Genomic DNA, 25498 nt, shown 5'->3' with positions numbered 1-25498 from the left:
GACTGGCTATGTCTTCCTCTCATCATCCTGCCCTTTTAGTAGAATTGAGATAAAATTCTTCTTGGTGTCTTATGCCTGTTAGAATCACTCAGCAGTAGGAACTGATTTAATATCTAGGCTTTATATTAATATTTATAATAGCCTTCACTGCTTGTGAATAGCATAAATACTTCTTTTCTGTTCAAACCCAATACTGAAATAAAACCCAAGAATATCTTTTACAAAAATTTACTTTTAATGGTGGCGGTAGTTTGTAATAATCTGTGTAGGATTTTATGGTTTTCATATCACTTTTTGCTTATATTACCTTCTTCAATACCAAACATAAATTTGTGAAGTAAATAAAATTTATTAATCCTCATTTTCCAGATGAGGAAGGGGGGGCCCAGAGAAGTTAAATAATTTGCTCAAGGTCATACAAATAATAAATGGCAGAACTAAATCTTAATTCAGATTCTTTATATCTGTTGTATATTCTTTTCATTAAATTTACTATAGGGCCTCTTTTCTTGTTTTTTGCCCATGTTAAAAAAAAGGGGGGAAATGAAGAAAAAGAAAGCAGCTGGAAAATAAATTTATTAAAAGAATGTAACTTTTCTCACAGTTTCCTATTGAATCTTTCAGGTATGTTATTTGAGGACCTGTTGCCTTAGATTGGTAATAAAACGAATGCTCTGCAAAATACCTCAATAAGACAGGTATGTCGGTGGCAGCTCTGGTCTCCCATTCTCCGACGGAAAAATTAAGGTTTCACAAAGCTAAAACGTCTTCCTCTCAGCTGGTTGTAGGAGCTTGTGGACCCGACCAGGGGGCAGAATTGAGATCTGTCCTCCAGGCTCTCCAGCCTCTTTATTCTATCAGCATTTCAAAAGCCTGACTACCTCCCCACCCACGCCTCCTCTTTCGGCTTTTTGGAAGGAATTTATCCCTGGTAGTTGCGATTAGCGCGGGGAGGGAATCGCCCCCTCCGTCTGGGGGATGGCCCTTGCGTAACTGCAGAGGAGTTAGTGCTCCTGGGTTGGGGTTTGAGTAGAAGTGCTCGCCCGGGTTATACGGATGAGAAAGCCGCCTTGTCTGCTTTTCCTGCGCAAAGGTAAGGGGTGGAGGCTACACCCCACTTTCTGATAAAGGCCCCCCTCTTGGGCTTGTGAAGCAGGTATCTTCCAGGCACATGGACCAATATCCACGTTACTTTACTACAAAAATAACGTATAAAACCGAGCGGCTTTAAAATCCTTCATTTTGGGCGTATAAAACCCCAAGATACAGAAAGTTAAATGGGCGTCGAAAAATGTAACTTAAAGATGGAGAAGCATTCTTTGGACTGCGTATGCGTTCATGCCTTATGTAAAACAGCAGCGCGCGCCGAGATGGGTCTTTTTTCTTCCCTGCACATTGATTTACCAGGCATGGCCCGTCCGGGGTCCTGGCGGCCGGCACCCCTCTGCCCGGCCCCTCCACAAAGTCAGCCCCACCTGCGTGCGCCCGGCCACCAGCCGCCAGGTCGCCGGCGACGGGCTGGGGCGCGCGCCCCGGGGGCGGACTCCCGCCGCCCAGCTGAGACGCGATTCGTCACTCTTGCAGAACTTTCCCCCTGAAAATCCCTGCACCAGAACCAGCCCTCCCGCCCCGCGGAGGTTTTGATTTTAGTGGCTTTCCTTCCTTTTATTTTCCGTCGTGTGCGGGTTTGGGCTGCCGAGCAAATTTGCAGCTCGTCCATGTCAGCGGCAGTCGCTTCTGCCGCCGCTTACCCTGACACCATGCACTCCGAAGCAGAAGAATCGAAGGAAGGTACGAGTTTGATTTTGCTGGGGGCCCCGCCAGATTCTGCGGAGGAATGTGGAAGTAGGGCGGAGTAGGGGAGCAGATCGGAATTTAAAAGTGAGCGGTGGGTACTTTGTCCACTCTCCCTGCGCCTTCGCTGCTCAGTTAGAGCCGAATGTGCCGAATCCTGGACCCTTCTCACCCCGCGGCCGTTCAAAGGGGAGGGGAGGAAGAGTCGGACCTAGCTCAGCCAGCCCACTAAAAGCTGCTTTCTAGATTTCTCTGGAAACGAAACAGCCCCAGTATTGACTCCAAGAACGCAAAATGTACTTGGAAGAGCGCTGCCTGCCTGCATCAGGACAGCCGAAAGCCAGATCCCCTGGAAGAGCCTTAAGACTCAAGGGTCTCTTGAAAAAGGGTTTCAGAAATTGGAAACGTTGTGTGTTTCCGGCTAAAAGGGGAAGCTGCGTGGGGGGGGGGGAGAAGTGAAAGATCTGTATTTGGGGAATAGGTTGTTTTTTTGCTTTTTGTTTTTATTTTCTTGTTGGCTGTTCAGCAGTGAATTTATTTTGTTGAAGGCTTTAAGGGGGCTGAGAGATGAGGGAGGCCTTGTGCAGCTTGAAACTGAAGAGAGTTTGTCTGTTTCCAGCTTTGCCAAAGCAAAGGGTTTCATTTACTCCTAACAGAGAGCGGGTGACAGGGCTGGAAAAGCTCCAACCAAAACACAATTATACGCTGCTGTTAGTTCGGGGAGTTTATTTGTGTGTGAGTGTTTGTATGCTTTGTTTCCTGAAATTTTATGTATACAAAAGTCCTCTTGTAAGTTGAGGTAGGAATAGGGATAGTTGGGGGACTGTTCAAGATTGTGAAATTTCTTTTCTTTTCAAGTAGCCTCTTGGGAAACTGGTGAATTTCAAGTCAATCACAGCAGCTCTGGGAGCGTGAGGAACAGAAAGGAGCCACATCGTTTCCCCATTTGGTAGCTATCAGGGAGAGCCTTTGAAACTTGTCCTCTTCTTTTAGTGAGTCCCATCCCCAAAGTAAAGCCCTGTGTTTCAAGATGTAGTCTGTGTGGGCTGACGTCTACTTTATTATGCTGTGTGAAGGAAGCAGTCAATAAAAACAGGCTTGTTTAAAAGAAATATGGGGCTGGTGTGAATGAAAAATGACAGCCAGGAGCATTGTTTTTGAGCTTGATGTGGAGTTTGGGGGGTTAATGTTTTCTTGCTGCCGCGGAGTCTGTCCTGATGGAGCTTTGTGCTGATGGAGGCTTTTCTGTTCTGTCTTTTAGACAGCAATTTACGTAAGTCACAAGTAGTCGGAGGCAAATAGGAAACGGGCTGAGCGAATCCAGTGGTGAACTTTTATATGAATTACGAGTAGCACTTACATTGGTCTTTTTCTCCCAGGCATGTTTTTTTCTTTTGAAAAAAAGGGAGTGGGGAGAAAGTGGACAACAGTATCCCAAAGCATATGATACATTCATCTAACAGCACCCACATTCTTCTCTCCTTCCCAGCTCACCCTTTGCAAGCCTGAAAACTGGAGTGTGAAGAGGTTTTTTAATGTGCACCCCACCTTGTTCCTTACCTTACCCCTCCACTTTCCATCATTTACAGTCTACAGATCTGTAGCAAATTATCCTGCCTCTGCTTTTTACAGAAAGCTCAGAATGTTTCTTTTAAAATAATATGAGGTGCTAGAGTTTTAAATTGATGGCAGTTAGGGTAGGATATGGAATAACTCTTGAGGGAGATTGAATAAATACTTCATTAACAAATGGAATCATGGTAGCTTCTGCCAGGAAATAAAGGATGAGTGTCTGTGTATATATGTGTGTTTTGTGTGTGTGTGTGCATGTGTGTGTGTGTGTCCCTGGCAGTTCTGGCAAGACTGGTTGTTGGCTGTGATCTAGAACCCTCCATTTAGCTACCACCACTCAGAAAGGAGCAATGCTGTTTAAATAGCTCCAGTTATCTTTATTCTCTATCCTTACTAATCCTGTCCCCTCTCCTTAGCTTTTTTTTTTCTCCTTGTGGACTTAATGTGTCCCGTTTAGTATGAGATCACCACAAACTCTCCACAATGTCTGCATTACAAGAAAACTGCCGTTGGATGCTTCATGCCTGACTTGCTGTAATGAGAGATACTTTTAAGTCATTATTCTGAACCACAGTTTGAGACTAGTATACTTTGTTTGGGGTTGAATCTGAAAAAAATATCAAGTCGGATTTAGAAATCCTTGGAGGCCAACATATTTGTGTATGTGAGTGAATGTAGAAGCAAATGACTGGGGATATTGTTAAGCCATCATAGTTTAGGACGTACTTGACTCTGTGCCAGGAGTGCTGAACCTTCATCCTTGGTCAATAGCCACCTCCTATAGAATTGATTTAATTTTGCCTTACAAATGAATAGGTGATTGTGCTTGAGTATTAAACAGAGAGAAAAAAAAAAAACCAGACCTCACTTTATTAAAAGCTGAATGAGTTTAAGATATCCAGACATAATATGAATAGGAAAGCAAGAGAAAGGAAGGAAGAAGCCTACTTTGTTAAATTGGGGAAGGCCATTGAAAGAAGGATATCAACAGTTTCCAGTGGATAGGGGCTTCCTGAGGAGATGGGTTGATGGCCATATTTTTGGCATTTAATTGATTCCTGTTGAGTAAATTACTTAATTATAAAGTAGGGAACATGAATGGCAGCTAAGATCTCAGAAGATCTTTCTAGTGCCAAGCCTCAAGGAATCTGGGGCTTCTCTGTCCTGGTTATTGAAGCTTTGGTACCAGAAAGCAAGGAAGCCATTATTAAGGAGGGGTTGCTTTGGGAGGGTTGAGCTGTGAGTGAGCTCAGCTCCTCCTCTCTTGCCCATAATAGCACTTCCTGCCACCACCTCTCTCATGCCTCACCAGGCCTGCTATTTCATAAAGAAAACAGTAGCCATTAGACACCCCCCCCCCAACTTCCTGCTTCCAAACTGACAGACTCACCTTCACACACACCCACCCTCCCGGTGTCTGTGGAACAGGTGTGGTTCCTGCTGCGGAGGCCACTCCTTCCACCCTGGGCTCCTAACTGCATCAGTTGGCCCCATGTCTTTCCTGGCTCCTTCCCTTCTGTGTATAGATGGGCTCAAGCTCCCTACTTTGGGTTGTTGGCACTTGATGGTCTTTCTGCCCGAAATCCTTCTCCCCACCTGACCCTCTTTTCCTGGTCAGGTCTTTGGAGAGGCTCTTTCTGAACCTCCAACTTAAATTAAGATCCCCTTACTGCTGACTCTCAGGACACCTAATCTTTTCCTCACTGGTACTCACCACGTTGTTTAGCATCTTTCTCTAGACCACAAGCTCTTGAGGGCAAGACTGTGTCTGTTTTATTCCCCCCGCTATGTCTCCAAGACCTATACAGTGAGAGGTGATCATTCAGTACTTATAAAATGAATGAATGATCTTCATTTTTTAAAGGTAATCCTCAGTACTTTGTTAATTTTAAGCACTTATTTCTCCTTTAAAATGAACCTGCTTTTTTTTTTTTTTTTTACCTTTTGCATGGTTCCTACTTTCTCACTCTTTGTCATCCCTCATCCACTGAAATCTGTCTTTTTCTCCACTACTCCGTTGAAATTGCCCAAATCACCGGTGATTTCCGAGATGCTAAAATCACCAGTGACCCAGCATTCATATTTTCGGCCTGATCTTGACCTTTTTCTGCAGCATTTGACACTAGAAGACCAGTGTCCCTGCAGTCCTAAACTCTTTCCTTAGTTCCTATGCCTCTACACTCTCCTGATTTCACTTCCTTTTTCTAGCTGTTTCTTTCTAATCTCCTAGACCTCCAGCCTGGGCTTTTCTAAGAGCCATCTGTACAGCCAGCTGCCTGGTAAACACCATGCTTTTTTTTTTTTTTTAATTGAAGTATAGTTGGTTTACAATGTTGTGTTAGTTTCTGGTGTACAGCAAAGTGATTCAGTATGCATATATATTTCATATTCTTTTCCATTATAGTTTATTATAAGATATTGAATATAGCTCCCTGTGCTATACAATAGGACCTTGTTGGTTATCTATTTTATATATAGTAGTTTATCCCAAGCTCCTAATTTATCCCTCCCACCCACTTTCCCCTCTGGTAACCATAAGTTTGTTTTCTATGTCTGTGAGTCCAGGTAAACACCATGCTTTAGTGAATGTCAAATAGGTGTCACATTCAACAGGTCTACACTGAGCCCATCATTTCCTACTCTTCACAAATCTGATCCTCCTTTTGTATCATCACTGAATATCACTGCACTCTTTTTGGCTTCCAAACTACAAATCTGTAAGTTGTCCTTGTCCCTACGCTCTCCTTTATCTTCAGCTTCCACCTGGCACTTCATCCTCCTCATTATCTGTTGAACGCATCTCCTTCTCTTCACCTTCCTGGCCCCTGCCTTGGTTCAAGCCCTCAGCGTTTGTACCCTCATGATTACAATAACTACTTCTCTCATCAGGGTTCTTGGTTGAAAGAAATGGAAGTTGATTCCTGCTATTATGAGCTGAAGAAGGTATTGAAAGTATATCGGATAGTTCACAGATCCACAAAAAGAATTAGCCTCTGAAAAAATGCATCAGGAAATGCAGCCAAGAATCTCCTGATTAGGACCTCACCGTGGCCTTGGCCTCCTGTATATTTTTCAGTTCTGTCACTGATGGGACTCCAGATGTGACTGAATATTTGGTCATCCTCGACATTTAAAAATCTCAGAAATAAGCCAGCTGATTTGTCAGTGCTAGATTGTGTCCTTGCCCCTTGCTGCCTGTGGGAGAGGGGACTTCTGGTTCCAGCTTTGGGAGTGAGAGATAGGGGTGTGACTCCTCCAACCACTTGCAAAATGAGCGTTTCTTCAGAAATAGAAAGGGACTTCTAACATGGATCACCAAAACAGCAACAGACATCTACCACACCACTGGACTGGTTCATCCAACCCTGGTGTTGCCCTGTTTATTTACTTCCTTGTTCCCTCAACAAACGTCGTTTCTTTTTTGGGGATCACTCTCTTGCCCCTCCTCAAGTGGGTAATGTCTCACTTACCCAGTGACCCAGTTTGGAGAAGATGATCTTTCATGGCCTTCCCATAATACCCTGTATTTCCCTCAGTAGTACCATGTTTTCATGTATTATGGCTATTAATTTTCTTTTCCTTTGCCTCCACTTCGTTATAAGTTTTTTCAGAGAGCAACATGTGTGCATGTTTTGTTTTGTTTTTGCTTGACCTAGGGCCTCTTTTATATAGTAGGGCCTAATAAAGCATTGTCAAATTAATCAATTTAAAATGAGATTACATGATATGATGAAACTTTTTAGAGCAATGCTGAGAAGTTGTCTAGCCTCACTTTTACAGGAATAGTGCCTTCCAAAACTAGAGGACAAATCTATTTAGTGTTTCTTAGATTCTCCACTAAAGTACTTTTAATGGCAGAGGCAAAACAAGCATGTGTCTTTGATCACTGGGGTTGGGACCTAAGGTGGCTTATGAACATTTCAAATTGCCTTGAAGACTGAAGAAACCATTCTGAAACTAAAATGTATTGAGTGCTTCCATGTGCCAGGAACAGTGCTAAGCATCTGTTTATGTATATTATCTCATTTAACACTTGTTTAATAACCCTTTGTTTTAGTTCCACATAACAATTAAGAAAACTAAGGTTCAAAGAGGTTAAAAACCATGCCTGAAACCACAAAACTAGAAAAGGTAGAATCAAGATTTGAATGGAAGCCGACTATCCATAGACCCTGGGCTTTCAACCGTGATGTGGTACTTCCAGGAGTGTCCAAAAGCTGCTCTCCCCCATCCTCGAGTAATCTTGGCACTCAGGAGGATGCTCTCTGTGGTCCTGTGTCCACTTGTACCCCATTTTTGAGAAGACAGGAGTGGAGAGACCAGATGTCTTAGAGGAGAAAGAGAAGAGCCCAGGCTTGAGTACATCCTTCTACCCCTGATGCAGGAGATTTAGGAACCCAGCAGGACTGGGTGGGAGGTACCTGGAGCCTACCGCAGCAAGAGGGACCAGAGTTCCTGTGGGACAAGAGAGGGACCTCACTTTCTGAGCCAGTGGCGAGCTTGAGAACGGAGGGCTTGGATTCCTCAGGTCACTGATGTGAAGCAAGGTTCAATTACGTGTGTGTTAAGTTATTACAACGGGGTGACTTTGTAGTATCCACTGAGTTTCAAGTTTCTTTAAAATCTGCAAGGACTATATACACATGTGAGTGATTCTCAGCACAGTTGTGTTCTACTCACTTAATTCGTCATGCCCCCTGATAATATGTTAATTTGTTGGGCATGTGCACAGGCATTGGCACTCTCAATTGTAGCCCTCCTCAGCTTTAGTATCATTTAACAGGTGCCTCATCTATTCCTCAGTGCTTCTGCAGTGGTTTCTCTGAGCTCCAGGTTGCTTTGAGTCCATCTTGCTAGAGACTGCCAGAGCTGGGGTCCCAATTCCTGGTGGGTTTTCAGGAATGGATCAATCAGAGCGCCAGTCAAGTGACTGAGATCAGTCAAGTGCCAGGACAAGGTATGCCTGAGCTTTGCTGCCCCCTCCAGCCCACGTGCCTTGCAGAACCTTGCCGGGATCTCGTGGTCAGCATTACCCCACCTCCCAGGAATTTTAAATCTTCAAGGAGACAAAAAGTAGAGACTTCCACTACAAAGAAGGGAACCAATACCTGTCAAAGTATTGATCATAGAAAAGTTCAGTTCCATGGTGGTGATTTATTAATATCCTCTTCTATAATCAGAAAGCTCAGTGGTATCGTTTAAGCTGCCCACACCAGGTGGTGTCCTCCCTGTTTTAGATAATCATGTTCATTGCTAAGCATTACCATACCGGTGTTCTCCCCTTTCCCCTCCCTTCCCTAGCCCTTGCTCTGCACAGGGAATGATGAGTTCAGAGGTGAAGCAGTAGTTTGGCTCTGACGAAATGCACAGCACTTGGTGCAGCTGACCTTGATGTCATTTATAATGTAGAAGGTGCAGCCTGTGCTCTAAAACACTGGACTTTGATGTGATTGTTTCCTTTTATATAGTCATTAGCCTTGGAGCGCAATGTGCTGACAAGGACTAAAAATGGAAAATCCATTTAGAGATCTGTGCCATACTGTCTCCTCTACAGTGGACATCACTGATAACCTGGTATTGCCTGACACCCCCAGCTCTGTAAGCCAAATTATACCGGGGCCTTTTTCTTCCTCACTTCTGAAATTTTCATCAGACTGAATTTGCATCACACCTTTCTTGTCCTCACATTAGGATGCCTTGGAACAACCAGGATAAACAGGGATGATTAACTTCCCTGCTCCTGGGACTTCCCTGGAAGTCCAGTGGTTAAGGCTCCATGCTTCCACTTCAGGGGGCGCGGGTTTGATCCCTGGTCCGGGAACTAAGATCCCGCATGCTGCTCGGTGCAGCCAAAAAAGAACAAAAACAAAAACCAAATTCCCTGCTCCTGGTTGCTGATAATCCAGGAAGTAACCAAAAAATGGGTGGGTAAAAGAGAATGCAGTAGGGTGAGAGGAAGTCTTGGGGCCCACTGATTTCATTTCAGCATAATGCAGTGGCTAGATTTGCCACAAACCGTTTGCCAACATTTCCATCTGTATGAGAAAGATGCTAACAACTTGAGAAACATTGAGATGAACATGGTCGTATACTTCATTCAGTAGATTGTGCCTAAAAAGATAGTATAAGCTGAATTTTTAAAAAAATCAAATCAGTATATATATCTGCAATATTTAAGGAAGATGTACAGCGAGAAGCCTTTTATAATTAAAATGATTCCCCCTACAAATACAAGTAGAATCACCATGAATTTTTTTTTCTGGCCGCACTGCACAGCTTGTACAGTGGGATTTTAGTTCCCTGACCAGGGATTGAATCCAGGCCATCAGCAGTGAGAGGGTAGAGCCCTAACTGGACTGCCAGGGGATTCCCCAGTCACCATGCTTTAGCGTTAAAAGCAACTTTGCAGGTCCTTTCGTCTAACCTCTTCATTTAGAAATGAGGAACTGAGGCCCAGAGAGGTGATGTTTAGGCCCTTTCTACCCACGTTGTGCCTGTTTGGCAAACAAGAAATTTTGCAAGCCTAGGTTTCGGCATCCCGGATTTTTGCATGAGATCTCCTGGAAGCAGGACAACCTAATCTGTTTGTGTGGGTGTCATTCATTACCTTTTGGGGGAATTTATTTCACCTTCTCTTATGTGTACCTCAGGAAAGTAAAAGATGAGGCATTGTGAAATAAAATTTAGCTCTGCAATAGATCCTTTTAGATCCCTGGTTTTGAAGGTGATAGACTGAGTGAGAGGCAATTTAACAGTGAGCTCACTTGTTTTCATTCCTTTGAGAACATCACTCAGGAAAATTAGCTCAGTAGTTGGTTGGGCAGGGGTGCTCTTCCTTGGGGAGAAGGTGTGCATGTATGTGGGTGGGAAGGGAGTGGGCATTAGACACTGGACATGCAGTTGCAGGAGCAGATGGGCAGCCCACAGCCTGGTTTTCCCCGGAGCACTGTGGGCCTGGTGCATGCTGGGAGTCAGAACATGTTCTTTTTTTTGAGAAGCAGCCCACTGCTCCCCCCGCCGCTGATCGAGATACCTGAAAGAGCAATTGCTTAGATCTTTTTTCTTCCAGTTTTGTTAAGATATAATTGACATGCAGCACTGTGTAAGTTAAAGGTGTACAGCATAATGATTTGACTTACCATCATGAAATGATTATCACAATAAGTTTAGTGAATATCTGTCATCTCATATAGATACAAATTTAAAGAAACAGGAAAAATTTTTTTTCCTTGTGATGAGAGCTCTTAGGATTTACTCTCTTAAAAATTTTCGTGAGCTTCCCTGGTGGCACTGTGGTTGAGAGTCCGCCTGCCAATGCAGGGGACACGGGTTCGTGCCCCGGTCCGGGAAGATCCCACATGCCGTGGAGCGGCTGGGCCCGTGAACAGTGGCCGCTGAGCCTTTGCATCCGGAGCCTGTGTTCCACAACGGGAGAGGCCACAACAGTGAGAGGCCCGCATACCATTATAAAAAAAAAAAAAAAAAAAGATTTCGTATATAAGATATAGCAATGTCAATTATATTTATCATGTGTTTTAAATCTTGTTCTAAACCTTGAAGGAGAGTTAGGCGTAGATCTGTAGTGTGTCCTGAGTGACTGACCGCAGGGTGGGTCAGCAGCTGAGGGAGTGCTGCTCCGAGAATCTGTAAGACTGTAAATCCTGTGTTGTTAGGTTGGTACCTATGGTATTTACGGTTTTAAAGATGTATGGGGGTTTGTGTTTGTATACATAACATCGTCTGTGGACTTACATTAGAATTCAGTCTCCAGCTTCATCGTGACAAACAACATTTAATTTTATAGATAACTGGGAGTAAAGTTTCTTCCAAGGAAATGCTAAAGCATAGAGGCCACTAAGCGTAATGCCCTAAGTGACCAGGACAGCTTGAGGCCTGAAGCCTTAAGACCTCATGTCCCCAAGTCAGGGTTGACTGTCAGGAAGAAAATAAGGAATTCATGAACTTTCCTTCCCGTGTGACCTGCCATGTATCCTTGATGCCAGCTCACCTGGCCCAGGTATATGTTTTCATGTGGCCCCCTCTGCTAGGCTGAGGAGCTGGGGACCAGAGGTGTCCCCAGAAGTACAGGCTGTTCTGCTCACCATGGACAGTCCTGTTTCCCAGGTGCAGTCTCTCTCCCTCAATCACTGCTGTCTTCCCTGGGATTCTCATAGCAACAAATGTTGGCTGAGTTAGTACTTCCTCTGGCGGGGCCTGGAGAAGCAGATTGTGTGTATAGAGGGCCCCGCCCTGACAGAACTCCTGGTTCAGGCCATCACACACAGGACGTGTGCATTCATAGGACAAAATACATGATGGGGAGCTTAGGATGGGTACAGGTCAGAAGATGGGGCAGCAGACCCTTTGAGAATCTAGAGGAGAGAGTGTTCACCAGACATTGTCGTGGGCAGCAGTGCCTTCACAGAGGGGTTAGCTGGGACTTCAGCAAGGCCCTTTAGGGGAGAGCAGAGGAGAGTGAAGGAAGGAGGTTTACGGCAGCGTGGAGTGGAGGGTTCATGGGCAGCGTTGGTGGGCTGTATTGCAGTGGTACACGGCGCCAGCCTAGAAGCCAAGCTGCTCAGAGGGACATTATGGGTAGCAGACAAGGCACTGGGAATCAGGAGACCAGCTGTACTCCTGACTTTGCCCTTGGTTGTCTGTGCAACCTTCAGTCGCTGATTAGTCTCTCAGAACTTCAGTTTCCTCATTAGAAAAATGAAGGCATTGACATTAGACTAAAGCATACCTGAGATACCATTTAGGAGGCAAACACAATTATTGTAAAGAACCGGGGGGTTTTGAGCTGGAATAGGGTAGGTGCAAAGTAGTGTTGTAGGAATACTAAGCTGACAAGAACCCTGGGTTGGTCTGGAGGATCAGCTGAGCCCTGGTAAAGGACCCTGGGCAGAAAAGTATGTGACTCTCCACTCAGAAGAGGAGAATTGATTTCCCTTATGTGATCTCTGAGGGTAAGATTGAAGAGAGAGGTGGGGGCTGGTCTGTGGAGTTAGTCTCTGAGAATACCCACTTTTATAAGGGAAAGAGCTAGATGTATCCGGTAAAGGAAACAGAAATAGAGACACTCAAGAGGTAGGAGGAAACCAAGGAGAGAACAGGGCTTTAGAAGCCAGGAGGATAAGAACCCCATGGAGGCAGTGGTCAGCCATGTCTAAAGAGAGGTGCTGTAGAAAATTGCTTTGCTGTCTTCTCCTTGGGCCTCAGCAAAAGCTTTGAGCCTGTATTTGAAGAGCTCATCTGCTAAGAATACCTCATGAGTGTTCCATCAATATTTAGTGGACACCCTAGGAAATGAGGGAAGGCCTGCAGGGCCCAGGGGATGACTGCCCCAGCTGTGAGCAAGCACCCAGGCTCCTGAGGAAGGGAGACTTTGATCATCCTAGGACCTTCCAAGTCCTAGTTGCCAGTAGCTTCCTTCCTGATCTCCACCGCCATCACCTCTGACCTCTCCCTGTGGCATTGCATAAAATCAGCCCTGGTGCTTAAGGGTAAGAAGTGAATATAGGTAGGAAATTTAATCCAGCTCTTCATACTGGGAAAAAGTTTTGGCCAGTCTGAGAATTAGGGAATTTTTCTCTCTTCCCTTTCACCTTCACTTCCTCTCTGCCCCATTTTATTTATTTATTTTTTCTCCATATGACAGGAATGCATGTTTTGGAAAACCACTGGTGGTTCTGCCAGGGGTACCCTAGATTTGACATATACTCTGAAGCTCTGAGGGTTTTAGGCTTTTACATGTTAAATAGGATTTGAGCCACACTAGTAAGTTGAGCCATTCTGAGGAATTTTTAATCTCTCCTGAGGTGAGCACCAATGAGATAATGCTTGTATCATTGATTAGACAGCTTCACCCAGGAGGTGCTGGATAAATAAGGAGACTTATAATCACAAAGACAGAACTCACCCGTGGCCTACCTACAATATTTACCTGGTTAAGAAGTACTCATTTCCCATTCTGTAAAAAGCAAGCAAGGATGGGCTTGCTCCAAAGAATGTTTTTCTTCTGAAAAGTTACCTGATAACAGTAAAGTATTAGCGCACTGACTGTTCTCCTTATTGTAAAGCACTTACAAAACCATTTTCACCTTTGAGGGTTAAAATTAGAATTAAGTCAGTTATGAAACAGCTAGAATGAAAATGCACCCCCCTCCAGTATCACAAGTCTAAACCGTGGACTCAGGTTCTTCAGACAAAGGAGATAATTAAAGAAGGAGTCTCTCCAGAGTTTCCAAGGAGGTAGAATTCAGGGGCCAGTAGCGCCAACAAAAGGGAAGGAGAAGAACTGCTGGGAAAAAGAATAGTGAAGGAAGTCGAGGGAGTGGCCATTTGGCAGGTTTTGACATTTCAAGGGAACAATGAGGAAGAAATAGTGAGTGGGAGGGAGGGGGAATGGCAGGCAGTGGCAGGCACAGGGTGGGACCCAGACTTGATGCGGAGCCTCCTAAGAGAGAGAGGGGAAGGGAGGTGTAAGGAAATAACTTGGAAATGGAAAAAAAAAAAAAAAGATAATTTATGCAACACTAGAGAGGCAAGAGACCACCGTGACTGAGGTGAGAAGTTTTGGCAGTTTATTTTGTTTGCTTGTGCAGTTAACAGGAGGTATGAAGGAGTGCTGGTCTCCAAAGTTAAGATGCAGCTTGGAGCCCGTGAACATAGTGGCGTTTGGAGGACACACAAGCACTCCAGTTCTTCTCAGGCAGGATTAATGCAGGGGCCCATAAACAAGGACGTGACATTGAGGAATGCTGCTGCTTTTCCAATGGCTAAATTGGGCCGGTCTGAAGCAAGGGCTGTGTTGTGTTGGCTTGGATTCCTAGTGACTTTCTACCGGGTTATAAAAATGATTTCCTCAAAAAGCTTGCCAATGGCAGACGATGAATTAGAAAAGCAGTAATGCCAGCCCGGCAGAGTCCTCTCAAAGCAGTCAGCCGTACCGTACCATCCTTTGGATGGAAGGCCAGTGGGACCTTTAGTGCATGGCTGTTGGAGGAGGAGAAAACCATCGTCACCCGTTCCCCCAATGAAGCTGCGCCTAATTTCTGCGGGCTTCACTCATTAGCAAGTCTCACTTGCTAAGTGAGCAAGCTCACTGAAGAATCTCAGGCGGAGGGTTTTTATGGGCAGAGCTGGTGTCCATTATTTGGCTCACACGATCATTTGCTCTGACTTGATGATCAAGGGGATAACCCTGGAAGTGCAGGAGCTGTTACTTGACGTTCTTGTCGTCGCCGTCCATCCCAGCATGCTTTGGGGCTGTTCCTCTGCCAGCGCTTGGGGCGGGGGCGGGGGGGGCGGGGAGGTGTTCCTTGTGCTTCTCAGCAGTGGAACTTCAGCGGGCTTGTCTCAGCATGTATAAGGGTTAATCAGGTAAATTATAACTGAAGCCTGACATAGCCCTCAGGGCTGCTAGGGAAAGGGTCATTCTTACAATCCTTAATTGTATTCCTCTCTTTCTCAAAGATGGGATTTTTATGTAACATTATGGTGTTTGACCAGTGGATAAAGACATTCCTGATCTGTATTTCAGGCCCTCGTATTCTTGTTTCTTTAAAATTCTCAGGTGACCCTTCCTTTAAAATATAATTAGATTAAAATTAAACATAAAAAGGAATAAATTGATTCTGTCGTTGTTGCTTAGTTCCTTGAGATCTTTCTGCATCTTGGGGCATTTTTGTAAATGAAGATGTGGAATGTCAATTGGACTATTTCATCCAGAGGGGGAGTGAGAGAACTGTTATATTTGGTAGTAATACTGGAATATCACAGAAACTACCAGAAAATAGTCTCTTAGAGTAACATTGTATGTTCTTTTCTTTCTGTTTTGTTTCCCTGGCACCATCTATCCTTATTCTGTGAAATAGTCAAACCTGTTTTCCTTGTATATCTTTTAAAGCTTCAGTTAGCCAGATGTTTTTTAATGTTTGATGCTGTTTTTTATTCCATGAATGACTCAATTGACAGAATGTAAGCAGCTACTAAACTTGGCAGTTTGTCGCCATCATCATGCCCCTGGACAGGAAGTGTTCAGTATAGATATGACTAACCAGTTTCCAGGCTTAAAAATAAAGTGGGGGATTTCTGGACAGAATAGATCTTTGTCACTCAGTTCAACATGGCTGATAAGTGTGAAGCTCTCAGCAGCCACTTGGCTTTCTCACTTTTACCAGGCCATCACTTCACCTGACATTTTCTGTTATGCAGATTGAAACTTTATGGTGTTGGTGGATTTTTTTTTTCTTTTAATGAAATAAGAGGATATTTGAATAGATGTGAGAATCAGCTTGAGTCAGTTTTCTCTCCTTGTTGCCTCCTTTATTTTTAGCTCCTTTGAAATCATCACCCTTCTGAGGTAGGTAATGGGGAAATAATCTTCACCTGCGTATGTAGCAGCTTAAACTGAAAGCGTCAAGGACGTGCCCAGACAACTATATACTCAAGACTTGTCTTCTTGAATCTAAGGTCTACTTGAAGCAGCATTTTTTCCCCCAAGTTATTTCCAATCATTCTAGTGATTCTTCGATTTCTTTTGTCAGATACCCCCTTAGCAACTTAGGAAGAATCTATACTATTTTGACAGATACCAAAAGGTTTTTTAGCACCTCTCTGCCTACAGTTATTGTTTCAGGACTTCAAAGACAACTTCATATTTTATCTTGTCTTGCTGTCTCTCTAAATAACATAACTTTCCCTCTCCTAATACAGTTTCTTCTCTCCTTTCTTTCTTATTCTAAACAGCATTTTTTTTTTCTTTTTGGTCTTAGGGATTTAAGAAGTCTTAATACCATGTTCTTTTTTTTTTTTTTTTTTTTTTTTTTGCGGTATGCGGGCCCCTCACTGTTGTGGCCTCCCCCGCTGCGGAGCACAGGCTCCGGATGCGCAGGCCCAGCGGCCATGGCTCACGGGCCCAGCCGCTCCGCGGCATATGGGATCCTCCCAGACCGGGGCACGAACCCGTATCCCCTGCATCGGCAGGCGGACTCTCAACCACTGCGCCACCAGGGAGGCCCTACCATGTTCTTTGGAAATGCTGAATTAGAGACATTTATTAGATGAGAGTCTCTAACAACAACAACAAAAAAGTGTTTCTCTTAACTCTGTGCAGGTGTTTGAGCTTCTATTTGTTTTTCAAATAAGAAACTTGCCAGGGAATGATGATTTAAAATACAAAATGCATGCAAAATATTTTTAGTTTGGGTTAGGGTGAGGTCAGTAATGGTTCTTTGGGACAACTCAGCTTTATATGCCAAATTTAGAAATAAATCATAAATTTATAAAGAGCGGGATTCTAGTTACCATGCTTGAGCAGAATGTGGCTGTGACTCTGAAATGATGTTTCTTCTCCTGTGGTCCTCCTTACTGTCTTCTCTGTTTTCGAGCTCGAAGCAGGACAGAGTAGAATAGTCCCTGCTATGCCTTGGATTAGAACTTGATAAAAATCAAGTCTTTTAAAAATATAGGACTCCTGTGCTCCAAATAACCTATACCTGTTCTAGTCAGATGTTTTCAGTGGGAAAAGGGGAACTGTGTATACAAGCCAAACTTTCACTGAATAAAATGATTCCCTGATCTGAAATGTTAATCTTCTCTACCTTTGTTGTGAAGACTACTTCTCTATCTTTGTCGCCTTGTTGTGGCAAGACTCTTCTAGTTTTTATGATGTTGGGCGCAGTGTAGGGAAATGGAAAATGCTTGGTAACCAATGAAGTGTGAGGGTAGACATATGGTCCAGGGGGTAAAATATTTTGCAGAATTTAAACCTCTGCTATTTTCATGAGATTGATGGATCATCCAAACATTGATGATGAGTCATCATCTGGCCTTGCTGTCTGGGTTTTAGGTCCAGGAGGGGAGTGTGCTCGGTAGGTGGTTATATCATCCATGGTGCCAGCTGTCAGCTGAAACCAAGATGGACATTCAGAATATACTGTGCATATGAGGGGCATTTAAGAGAAGGCCTATTAGGACTTTCTTTTTGCTGGTTCCTTTGAGGCCTTCGGGGTGATAATCAGTCTCTTACCTAGTGTTTTGAATCACAGTGGTCATGCCTAGGCTCAGCACAGACCCATGGGTGGGCTTTAACCAGACCAGATCTGTCTAGGCTGCTGGAGTCTGTAACAGGCTAACTTATTACTCTGTTGAGAAGTTGATGGGAACTGGAGAGTTGTCTTTCAAATTTGGGTCAAGTGGGCTTCATTATCAGCGTGCTTCTGGCACATCTTGTGGGGCAATAGAAAAGGGAGTGTTTTAGGCAACTCTTGTGTTTGAAATACCCTTTGTTTTTCTCACTAGTTTTTTGTAGTTTTTGTTGCCACAGAAGCATCTCTCTGTTTCAGCTCATTGGAATTATACATCTGTGGAGTTCTTCTTGCGTTCCAGCCATTGTAGCTTATCACTAGTTACATCAGTTTAAAATAAAAAGCAATTTTAGGAGAAAGATTAGAGAAGAAAAAGATGTTCCTTGATTGAGGGACAGAGAAACAGTGGGCAGATCCAGATGTAAAACGCTTTGGGGCTGGGTGAAGCCTTCTAACAACTAAAATCTCATCTTTCACTTATTTATATCTAGAAGATAAGAAATGGACTTAATCAGAATTTGACAGCAAATGAAAGGCCTCAGCCCTCTTTAACCATGCACATACGTGCTCAGAAGTTCTATAAAATAATGGATGATAAAGGCAAACAGCTGATCAAAATAATATGAATTGTGCCTGAAAAGAAAATCTTGCTTCTAAGACCAGGAGGGCTCCCAAAGTGGCCACTGCTTTGCCTTGAGCCCAAAGACAAAGGAATAACTGTTACTAAGACCTCTACTGACCCAACACCAGCCTCCAACTAGTGTTCCAGGCATTTTTCAGCTATCCCTCATGATGAAAAAAAATACTGTATTAAAATATTTCAGATTCTTTTTCCTCCATCAGAATGCAGTGAGCTGTAAGTCAGCTCAGGAAAAGATGACCCAACCTCTGACCCCTTGATACTTTATTAGGAGCCATTAAAACTTTGGAGACCTGGGAGATTATTGAGGCCTACATTTGGAACCTAGAATCTTAATCCAAGAATTCTAAAACATTCTCTTTTTTTTTTTTTTTTGGCCTGTATCTAAGGTTGCTCTATTTTGTGATAATACCAATTTAATGGAAGAAAAATACTCATAGATGCTAGACACTTGCTATTCAAGAATTAAATTTCTTTTGAGGTTAGCTAGAGTCTCTAAACATTCGTTTAAACATGGTTTCTAAGTTTCAGTGGGGTCAGTATGGCATATGGTTTTATTTTATTCTGTAGTATGTAGTGGAAAAAGATTTCATTTTGATTTGTCAACAGGGAAAATATGGCAGAATTCATTTTGGATATTTCCTATAGATTGTGCCCTGCATTGGAAAGTGGGTGGAGTTCTGGCATTTGTGTATTTGTATGTTTTGGGGAAATAAAGGTACAGAGAAGCACTTGTCCATTGCCTAAATAAAGACTAACTGTACAGCTGACAGCTTAAAAATACTGTATGAGATGACATTTCATGTCCAACAGTAGCATCTGTTTCCTTCATTCTAAGATCAACAAATGGCATTAAAAATGGATGCTGAAAGGGGCTCCCCTAGTGGCGCAGTGGTTAAGAATCTGCCTGCCAATGCAGGGGACACGGGTTTGAACCCTGGTCTGGGAAGATCCCACATGCCGCGGGGCAACTAAGCCCGTGCACCACAACTACTGAGCCTCTGCTCTAGAGCCCGTGAGTCACAACTACTGAGCCTGTGCTCTAGAGACCGCGAGCCACAACTACTGAAGCCCATGTGCCTAGAGCCCACACACTGCAACAAAGAGTAGTCCCCACTCGCCGCAACTAGAGGAAGCCTGCGCACAGCAACGAAGACCAAACACAGCCAAAAGAAAAAAAAAAGGATGCTGAAAATGTAAGAGGAAAAGCCATTGTTTCTGGCAAATTTGTTAACTCCCCTCACCATCCTTTTCAAAGCAGGAGTAGACTGAATGACATGAATTGAAAATTAACAGGAGATTAGTTCAAGGGGTAAACTTTTCGGTTAGGATAGATTTAATTTTCAGATTTAGAAACTGACTCAAATCATACATTCTAAAGACTTGATTCATCTTTTTCCTAAGCATGTAATCTTTACAATCTACATTGTCTCGCCTTAGAGATAAATTCAACATTATTCTTCTAAGATATCTTCTATTTTTGCAGGAATGAGGGTATTAGAAATCATATGAAAAAGAAAATTTCAAAAAAAGTAGATTGTCTTTCTCCATAGAAACAATGCTTTAATTGGAGGTTCTGTTATTTATCAATATAAAATAACCACTAGATATGATCAGGAATATTTCCCAAGAACAAAGATATGATCATAAAACTTGCTAATCATTTGACTCAGAAAATTTTATTTCTAGCCTTATAAATGAGCATCATGTGCACCATGTGTACTGATCTTATAAGGCCTCCAATCTTTTAGAAGATTAATCTGGATACCATAAAAGTACAAACTTGAGCATCACAAATTGTCTCCTAATATATATATATATATATATATATATATATATATATATATATATATATATATTTTAATGTTAGGTTAGTAGGCACTGCTTTTATTTGCCTGTGGAAATCTTTGTCCTGTGTCTCTTTATCAAGTTGAGCCAGGTAGTGTGAACCGATTCTTCCTGGGCATGTGTGACACCCCGAGTCATCACAGAAGGTGCTCAACCCCTCTGTCCACCCCAGAAACAAAGCCTAGACACCTAACCCCCTTCCCAGCCTGCTAGGCACACTTCCTTACCTTTAAAACAAAATCTGACCTAAATAGGATAGCTCTTACTTAGCACACCAATAGTAATTGTATTCAGTGCTTTATAAAATCCTCAAATTTAAGAAAGAACAAAGGTATGCAGTTATTTATCCCTGTGTCTTTCACCATATTGGGCACTTTATCTATTAGGACATGTTTTAGTTCATTTAGAAACTGGTTTGCAATTTTTTAAAGTCACTTCAAAACTCTCCTTGCTGGGGATGTCAAGACAGGCATATGCCAGGAATCTGACCAGGTGTAAGTTAATGCCAGTAGCTTTCACCAGAGAAGATTACGTAGTATGGAAGACCTGTCTCTATCCTTGAGGGGCTTTCAGTCCGGAGAAGATGTCAGACGTGTACACGAGGAAGTACATACAAGGGGGATGCCACATCCGGGTTAGAGAGGTTCAGGAAGGGCTATCCGTGGCCGAGACATCTGAGGCACAACTGTTGAGGTGAATGCATTGGCAGGAAGCTTTGGACAGGATTTCCCAAAATGTGGTGCATGTACCGTTGGTGGCGGTACGGTAAATGATTTTAGGAGGCCGCAGGCACAGAGTTAGATCATCTTCAGTTACTTTACAAGACGATTAGTCCCTTTCAGCTCCCTTGGAATCCTTTGCATCATTCCCAGAGAATGCCTGTTTGGGGCTGTGTGACCTTTGCCACCTTATTCACACTGACTCACCCCTTTTGTGCCACGCAGGTAGACATGGGGCTCATGGCCTTTGGCAGACAGCGATATCTGGCTAGAAATGAACAGTAATGGGGGGGGGGTTCCTCATTGAAATAATTTTTATGATTTAACAAATTTTTAATGATTTTTATGATTATGGTATATTTAGGGGAGGAGTACCAGTTTCCATTCACATTGTGTATATGGTTCCTTTTATAAATAATTTTTTTTAAATAACAAGTAACCAGAGGGAAATAAAATACAGATAGTAAGTAGAAAACAAAGGCAAGTATTTGCAGCAACACAGATGGACTTTATGCTAAGTGAAATAAGTCAGGCAGAGAAAGACAAATACTGTATGTTATCAGTTATATGTGGAATCTAAAAAATACAATAAACTGGGCTTCCCTGGTGGCGCAGTGGCTGAGAGTCCTCCCGCCGATGCAAGGGACACGGGTTCGTGCCCCGGTCCGGGAACATCCCACATGCCGCGGAGCGGCTGGGCCCGTGAGCCATGGCCGCTGAGCCTGCGCGTCCAGAGCCTGTGCTCCGCAACAGGAGAGGCCACAACAGTGAGAGGCCCGCGTACGGCAAAAAAAAAAAAATAATAATAATAATACAATAAACTAGTGAATATTACAAAAAACAAGGAGACTCACGGATATAGAGAACAAAGAAGTGGTTACTAGTGGGGTGTGGGAGTGGGAGGTACAAACTGTTGGCTTAAGGATGTATTGTCCAGCATGGAGAATATAGCCAAAATTTTGTAATAACTGTACATGGAAAGCAGCCTTTTAAAATTGTGTAAATTTTTTTATAAAAAACAAAACAAAGGCAAGTTGTGACAGTGGTGCTCAAAGGATGAGGGTTTAGAGTGCTGCTCAGGTACATACAGGATGGCTTCTTCAGTGAAGAGAGAGATTTCAGCAAATATGCTGGGGTGGAAAATGCAAGGCATTTGGAGGGAAAGGTGAGTCTAGAAGGTGGTGGAAGCCTAGATATGTGTTGACAAGTCAGAACTAGGAAGTCTTCTTGCTCAGCTTGATTGCCAGCTAGGGGAACAGAGGGCTGCGAGCGCTTTGGAATCACTGCCAGAGTCACACCCAGGTCTGAAAAGTGATTCAGAAGGATTTGAGTCCCTGAGCCTTTAAAGCAGGGCTGGCTAACTCACAGGTCTTGGCTCATTTCCTGGCCTCTGTTGGCGTGTGGCCAGGTGGTAAACTGGACAGGACCTGTTTCTTACCCCCTTGTACCCCCTGCCCCCAAATGTTACCAGAAGGTCAGATTTTTCTTGAGAAATGGGAAATGTGAATTTTTAGGTCAATGCTCCCAACTTTTACATGGTGTTTACTAATTAGAAAAACAAAATTAAAACATTATGAGGGCCCATTTTGGGGTTGATGAAAGTGTTCTGGAACTAGATAGTGATGATTGTTGCCCATTGTGAATATAATAAAAATCACTGAGTTTTACCCTTTTCAGATGCTTACAATGGTGATTTTTATGTGATATGAATTTTATCTCGGTTTTAAAAAGAAAAAAAAATATGGGGGCCCAACCAAAATGTGTTGCCAGCCCAAAGTTTGTAAGCTCTGTTTTAAATGGAGGAATTATTCTTTGCTACTTTTGATAATCCCAAACCACCTTTCCCCAGGGAAGCCAGCGACCAGGAGTTAATGGGGGTCACATTGTAACCCTGCATTAACCTCTGGGCCTCTTTTTTCCGCCTGTGGTCTCCATGGCTTCTTCTATCTCTGAAAGTAGGACTGGTGACAGAAATGGGGAGAGGTGGGATGGTGGCCTTAATTCTGGAGCACTGAGTGAGTGGGTGGAAAGACAAAACTACAGAAAGGTGGGCGCTGCCAAAGTGTTTCAGAGAAGTGATTTATTTTGTTGTTATTTGGCAACTGGTGGTAAAATTGATTGGTTACGTTATTTGCCAAAGTTTATTTTACCCAAATATCTACCATTAGGGAAGTAATCCATCTCTAAGACAGCAAGTTAATGTACTTAGGGAAACGATTTTTAGTTCTTAAAAGAGATTGACTATAATGACCTTTTTTAGTTATTTTCTTTAACGGAAAAATGAGTTTAATATACCAAGTATGACTCAACATGAAAGAATTATGATTATTTTAACAAAACTATTTGGCTCTATTATTTTTAATTCTAAATATAATTTGAAGTTAGCCAATTTCAATAAGGACAGAATAGAAAACTTAAGATTTTTATATTATAACCTTAACTCAATTTTCAACTTTTTCTTTAACAAACTAGCAAAGAAAGGTAGAGTTTATGCCTTTTTAAATTTCCAGTTTCTTATGAATTTATCCATAAAAAATGCCTTTTTAAATCTTAAAAAAGCAACATGTCTCTGAAAAACAGAATTATCGTATCTCTGCAGAGTGTGGGTTATTCAGTAATTTTTACCAGTTTCAAGTGTTATCAAAAGATGATTTTTTTTTTGGATGCCTATCTTAAGTTACGAACGGACTCATTTAGAATAAACTTTTTCCAAAGGATTATATTGCAATATTCGTTTCTTAGGTAAATTTGAGATATGATATTTGAGGTATGCTACCTAATTAAAGTATTTGAGATATGCTACCTAATTAAAGTATTTGAGATATGCTACCTAATTAAAACAATTCATTTATAGTTTCTTATGTCTTATAAAAAACCAGTACTCTTTTCCCACTCCTCCCCTGGCTTCCTGTTCCCCCAGAACAACCTGGGAATTTTTTTGACCCAGCAGATACATTTTAAAGATTAATTGAGCATTTATTGTGGCAAGGAATAAATAATAAATTATAACTGATCACAAAGATTTTACTTTCTGACAGGGTTAGTCAATAAAGTCTTCAAGGAAGATATATTTGGGAAGGATCATTGAGGAATGGATAGGATTTCACCCAAGACGGCTCCCGCTTGCTTCCTTCAAATTTCTGCTCGAATGTCACCTTTCCAGAAAGGCCTTCCCTGACTAAAATAGCAGGGATAAAATAGCATAGTCTCCCCCTCACCCCCACTGTCTCCTCACCACCCCCCAGCAAAAACACACACATTCCCTTTACTTTTTTCTAGCCCCTGCCACTATTTGACCTGTTTATACACATTTGTTTAATGTGTCTTAGGTTTTGTGTCTTAGGTTTCCCTCTACTAGAATCTGTGCTTCTAGAGAGCAGGAATTTTGGTGCTCAGTAAAAAATGTGTTAAGTGAATGAATGAGTGACTGACTGGGAGAAGGCTTTTCTGCTAAAAGTCTGTTTACTGTGTAGCGCGCCAAACTGGTATGGAAAATCCAAGTTCAACTTCTCCCAGGATATTTAGAAATTTGGCAAATTCACCACCTCTCTGAGACTCAGTGAACACATTCTATAGAAATTAGGGGGAGATTTTGATGCCTGTAACTAAATAACAAGTGTTATGAAAACAAATTATTATTACTCTTAACCTTCCTACCTTTTTCCCCAGCAGACCTTCCGTAGACACTCACTGACCATACATAATTTAGGTTTAAATTATTTCTAAAATCCATGGGACTTGCACATGCCCTTCAGTTTCTGACATACAGGTATACTGCGGGGCAGAATTCTAATTCCAAAGAGCCCATAGGAGTTCCGTAGGTTGGCTCTGAAATGTAGTCCCATTTATTTCTGTAAGGAGGAGTCATCCACACAAATGGCTGCCGAGCCCGGGAGCTGAATGTAACTGGGTGGTGATGGCCAGGGAGGACCTGTGGTAAACCAGGCAGGGTGTTCTCCTTCTAAAGGCGGCAGCCACAACTTACCTCAAGACCACGGTTGCCGTGTGGGAATGTGGGCCCGTTTTGGTCAGGTCTTATGATTATTAAAGAAAAAAAAATCAAAACCACAGATTTTGAGGTTAAATTTTTCAATTTTTTAAAACGTGGACCACTAACTCTAAGAAGAATACAACACTGTACAGGCCAAACAACGGGGTGTCCAGGTTACAACCTCTACAAGGCATCCTGATCTAAATAAAACAATGGAGGATACCTGAGCATTAAGAGCAGGGAAAAAAGGTTAGAAAGGGGGGTAGAAACCACTTACCGCTGGAGGTAGCCAGCGGTAAGCACACTGGGTTTTCTTTTTTCAAGGTTATATCCTGGAGTTTTAGAGCTTCAGTGTATCTTGATACTTGGAATGAGATAGTTCACCTTAAGGGGCCCAGCAAATAGCATCTTACCATTTGCTTACCTTTAATGGGATCTGGCCTCTTACGGCTTGACATGGCTATAAAATGCTGGACTAGCTTAACCTTTTCATACAGTTATTACGGAGAGGTTTTGTCAAGAATGTGGGGAGGCTATGCCAGGATACATATTTGACAGATGCCCAAGCTGAGGCCAAGAAGTCACTGCTCCTAAAATACTCAAACAGATGGCTTTGGGATATTTTCATGAAAGATTCCAGAACATTTGCTGTAGGGATTGAGTTAGCTAAATATGGTCACTTCACCAAACAAAAGTGGCTGGTCATTCTGTATGTTCTGGCAAAGGACAGGGGAGAAAAGCAGTAGACAAAAAAAAGAAAAGAAAATGTATATTGTCCATGGAGTATAAATAAATTTATTTGTTAAGCTCTAGATATATGAAATTGAATTGATTTCCTGAC

The 25498-nt window shown here is 42.7% G+C and overlaps 1 protein-coding gene across 8 annotated transcripts in view; it reads left to right on the top strand.

The window, feature by feature from the left end:
- The window catches only part of TNFAIP8 (TNF alpha induced protein 8), a 125460-nt gene that overhangs the window by 85076 nt on the left and 14886 nt on the right, over positions 1-25498 (top strand). Inside the window, exon 1 of one of the 8 annotated variants that reach the window (XM_082621223.1) lies at positions 1071-1093. The exons of 5 other annotated variants lie outside the window; for them this stretch is intronic. Coding sequence is in view for 1 of the 3 variants with exons in the window: in XM_082621222.1 (XP_082477348.1) it covers positions 1719-1791 (73 nt within the window). In the remaining 2 variants the exon portion in view is untranslated. Of the gene's footprint in view, positions 1-1070; positions 1094-1162; positions 1792-13872; positions 13935-25498 lie in introns of those variants that run through there. 2 more of the 8 variants (XM_082621222.1, XM_082621229.1) reach the window with 2 other exon arrangements.

The sequence above is a fragment of the Mesoplodon mirus genome (genome assembly GCF_964341445.2).
Source record: "Mesoplodon mirus genome assembly, chromosome: 5".
Taxonomy (NCBI): Eukaryota; Metazoa; Chordata; class Mammalia; order Artiodactyla; family Ziphiidae; genus Mesoplodon; species Mesoplodon mirus.
The sequence above is the reverse complement of the archived record's forward strand: the minus strand, read 5'-3'. Positions and strand labels throughout refer to the sequence as shown.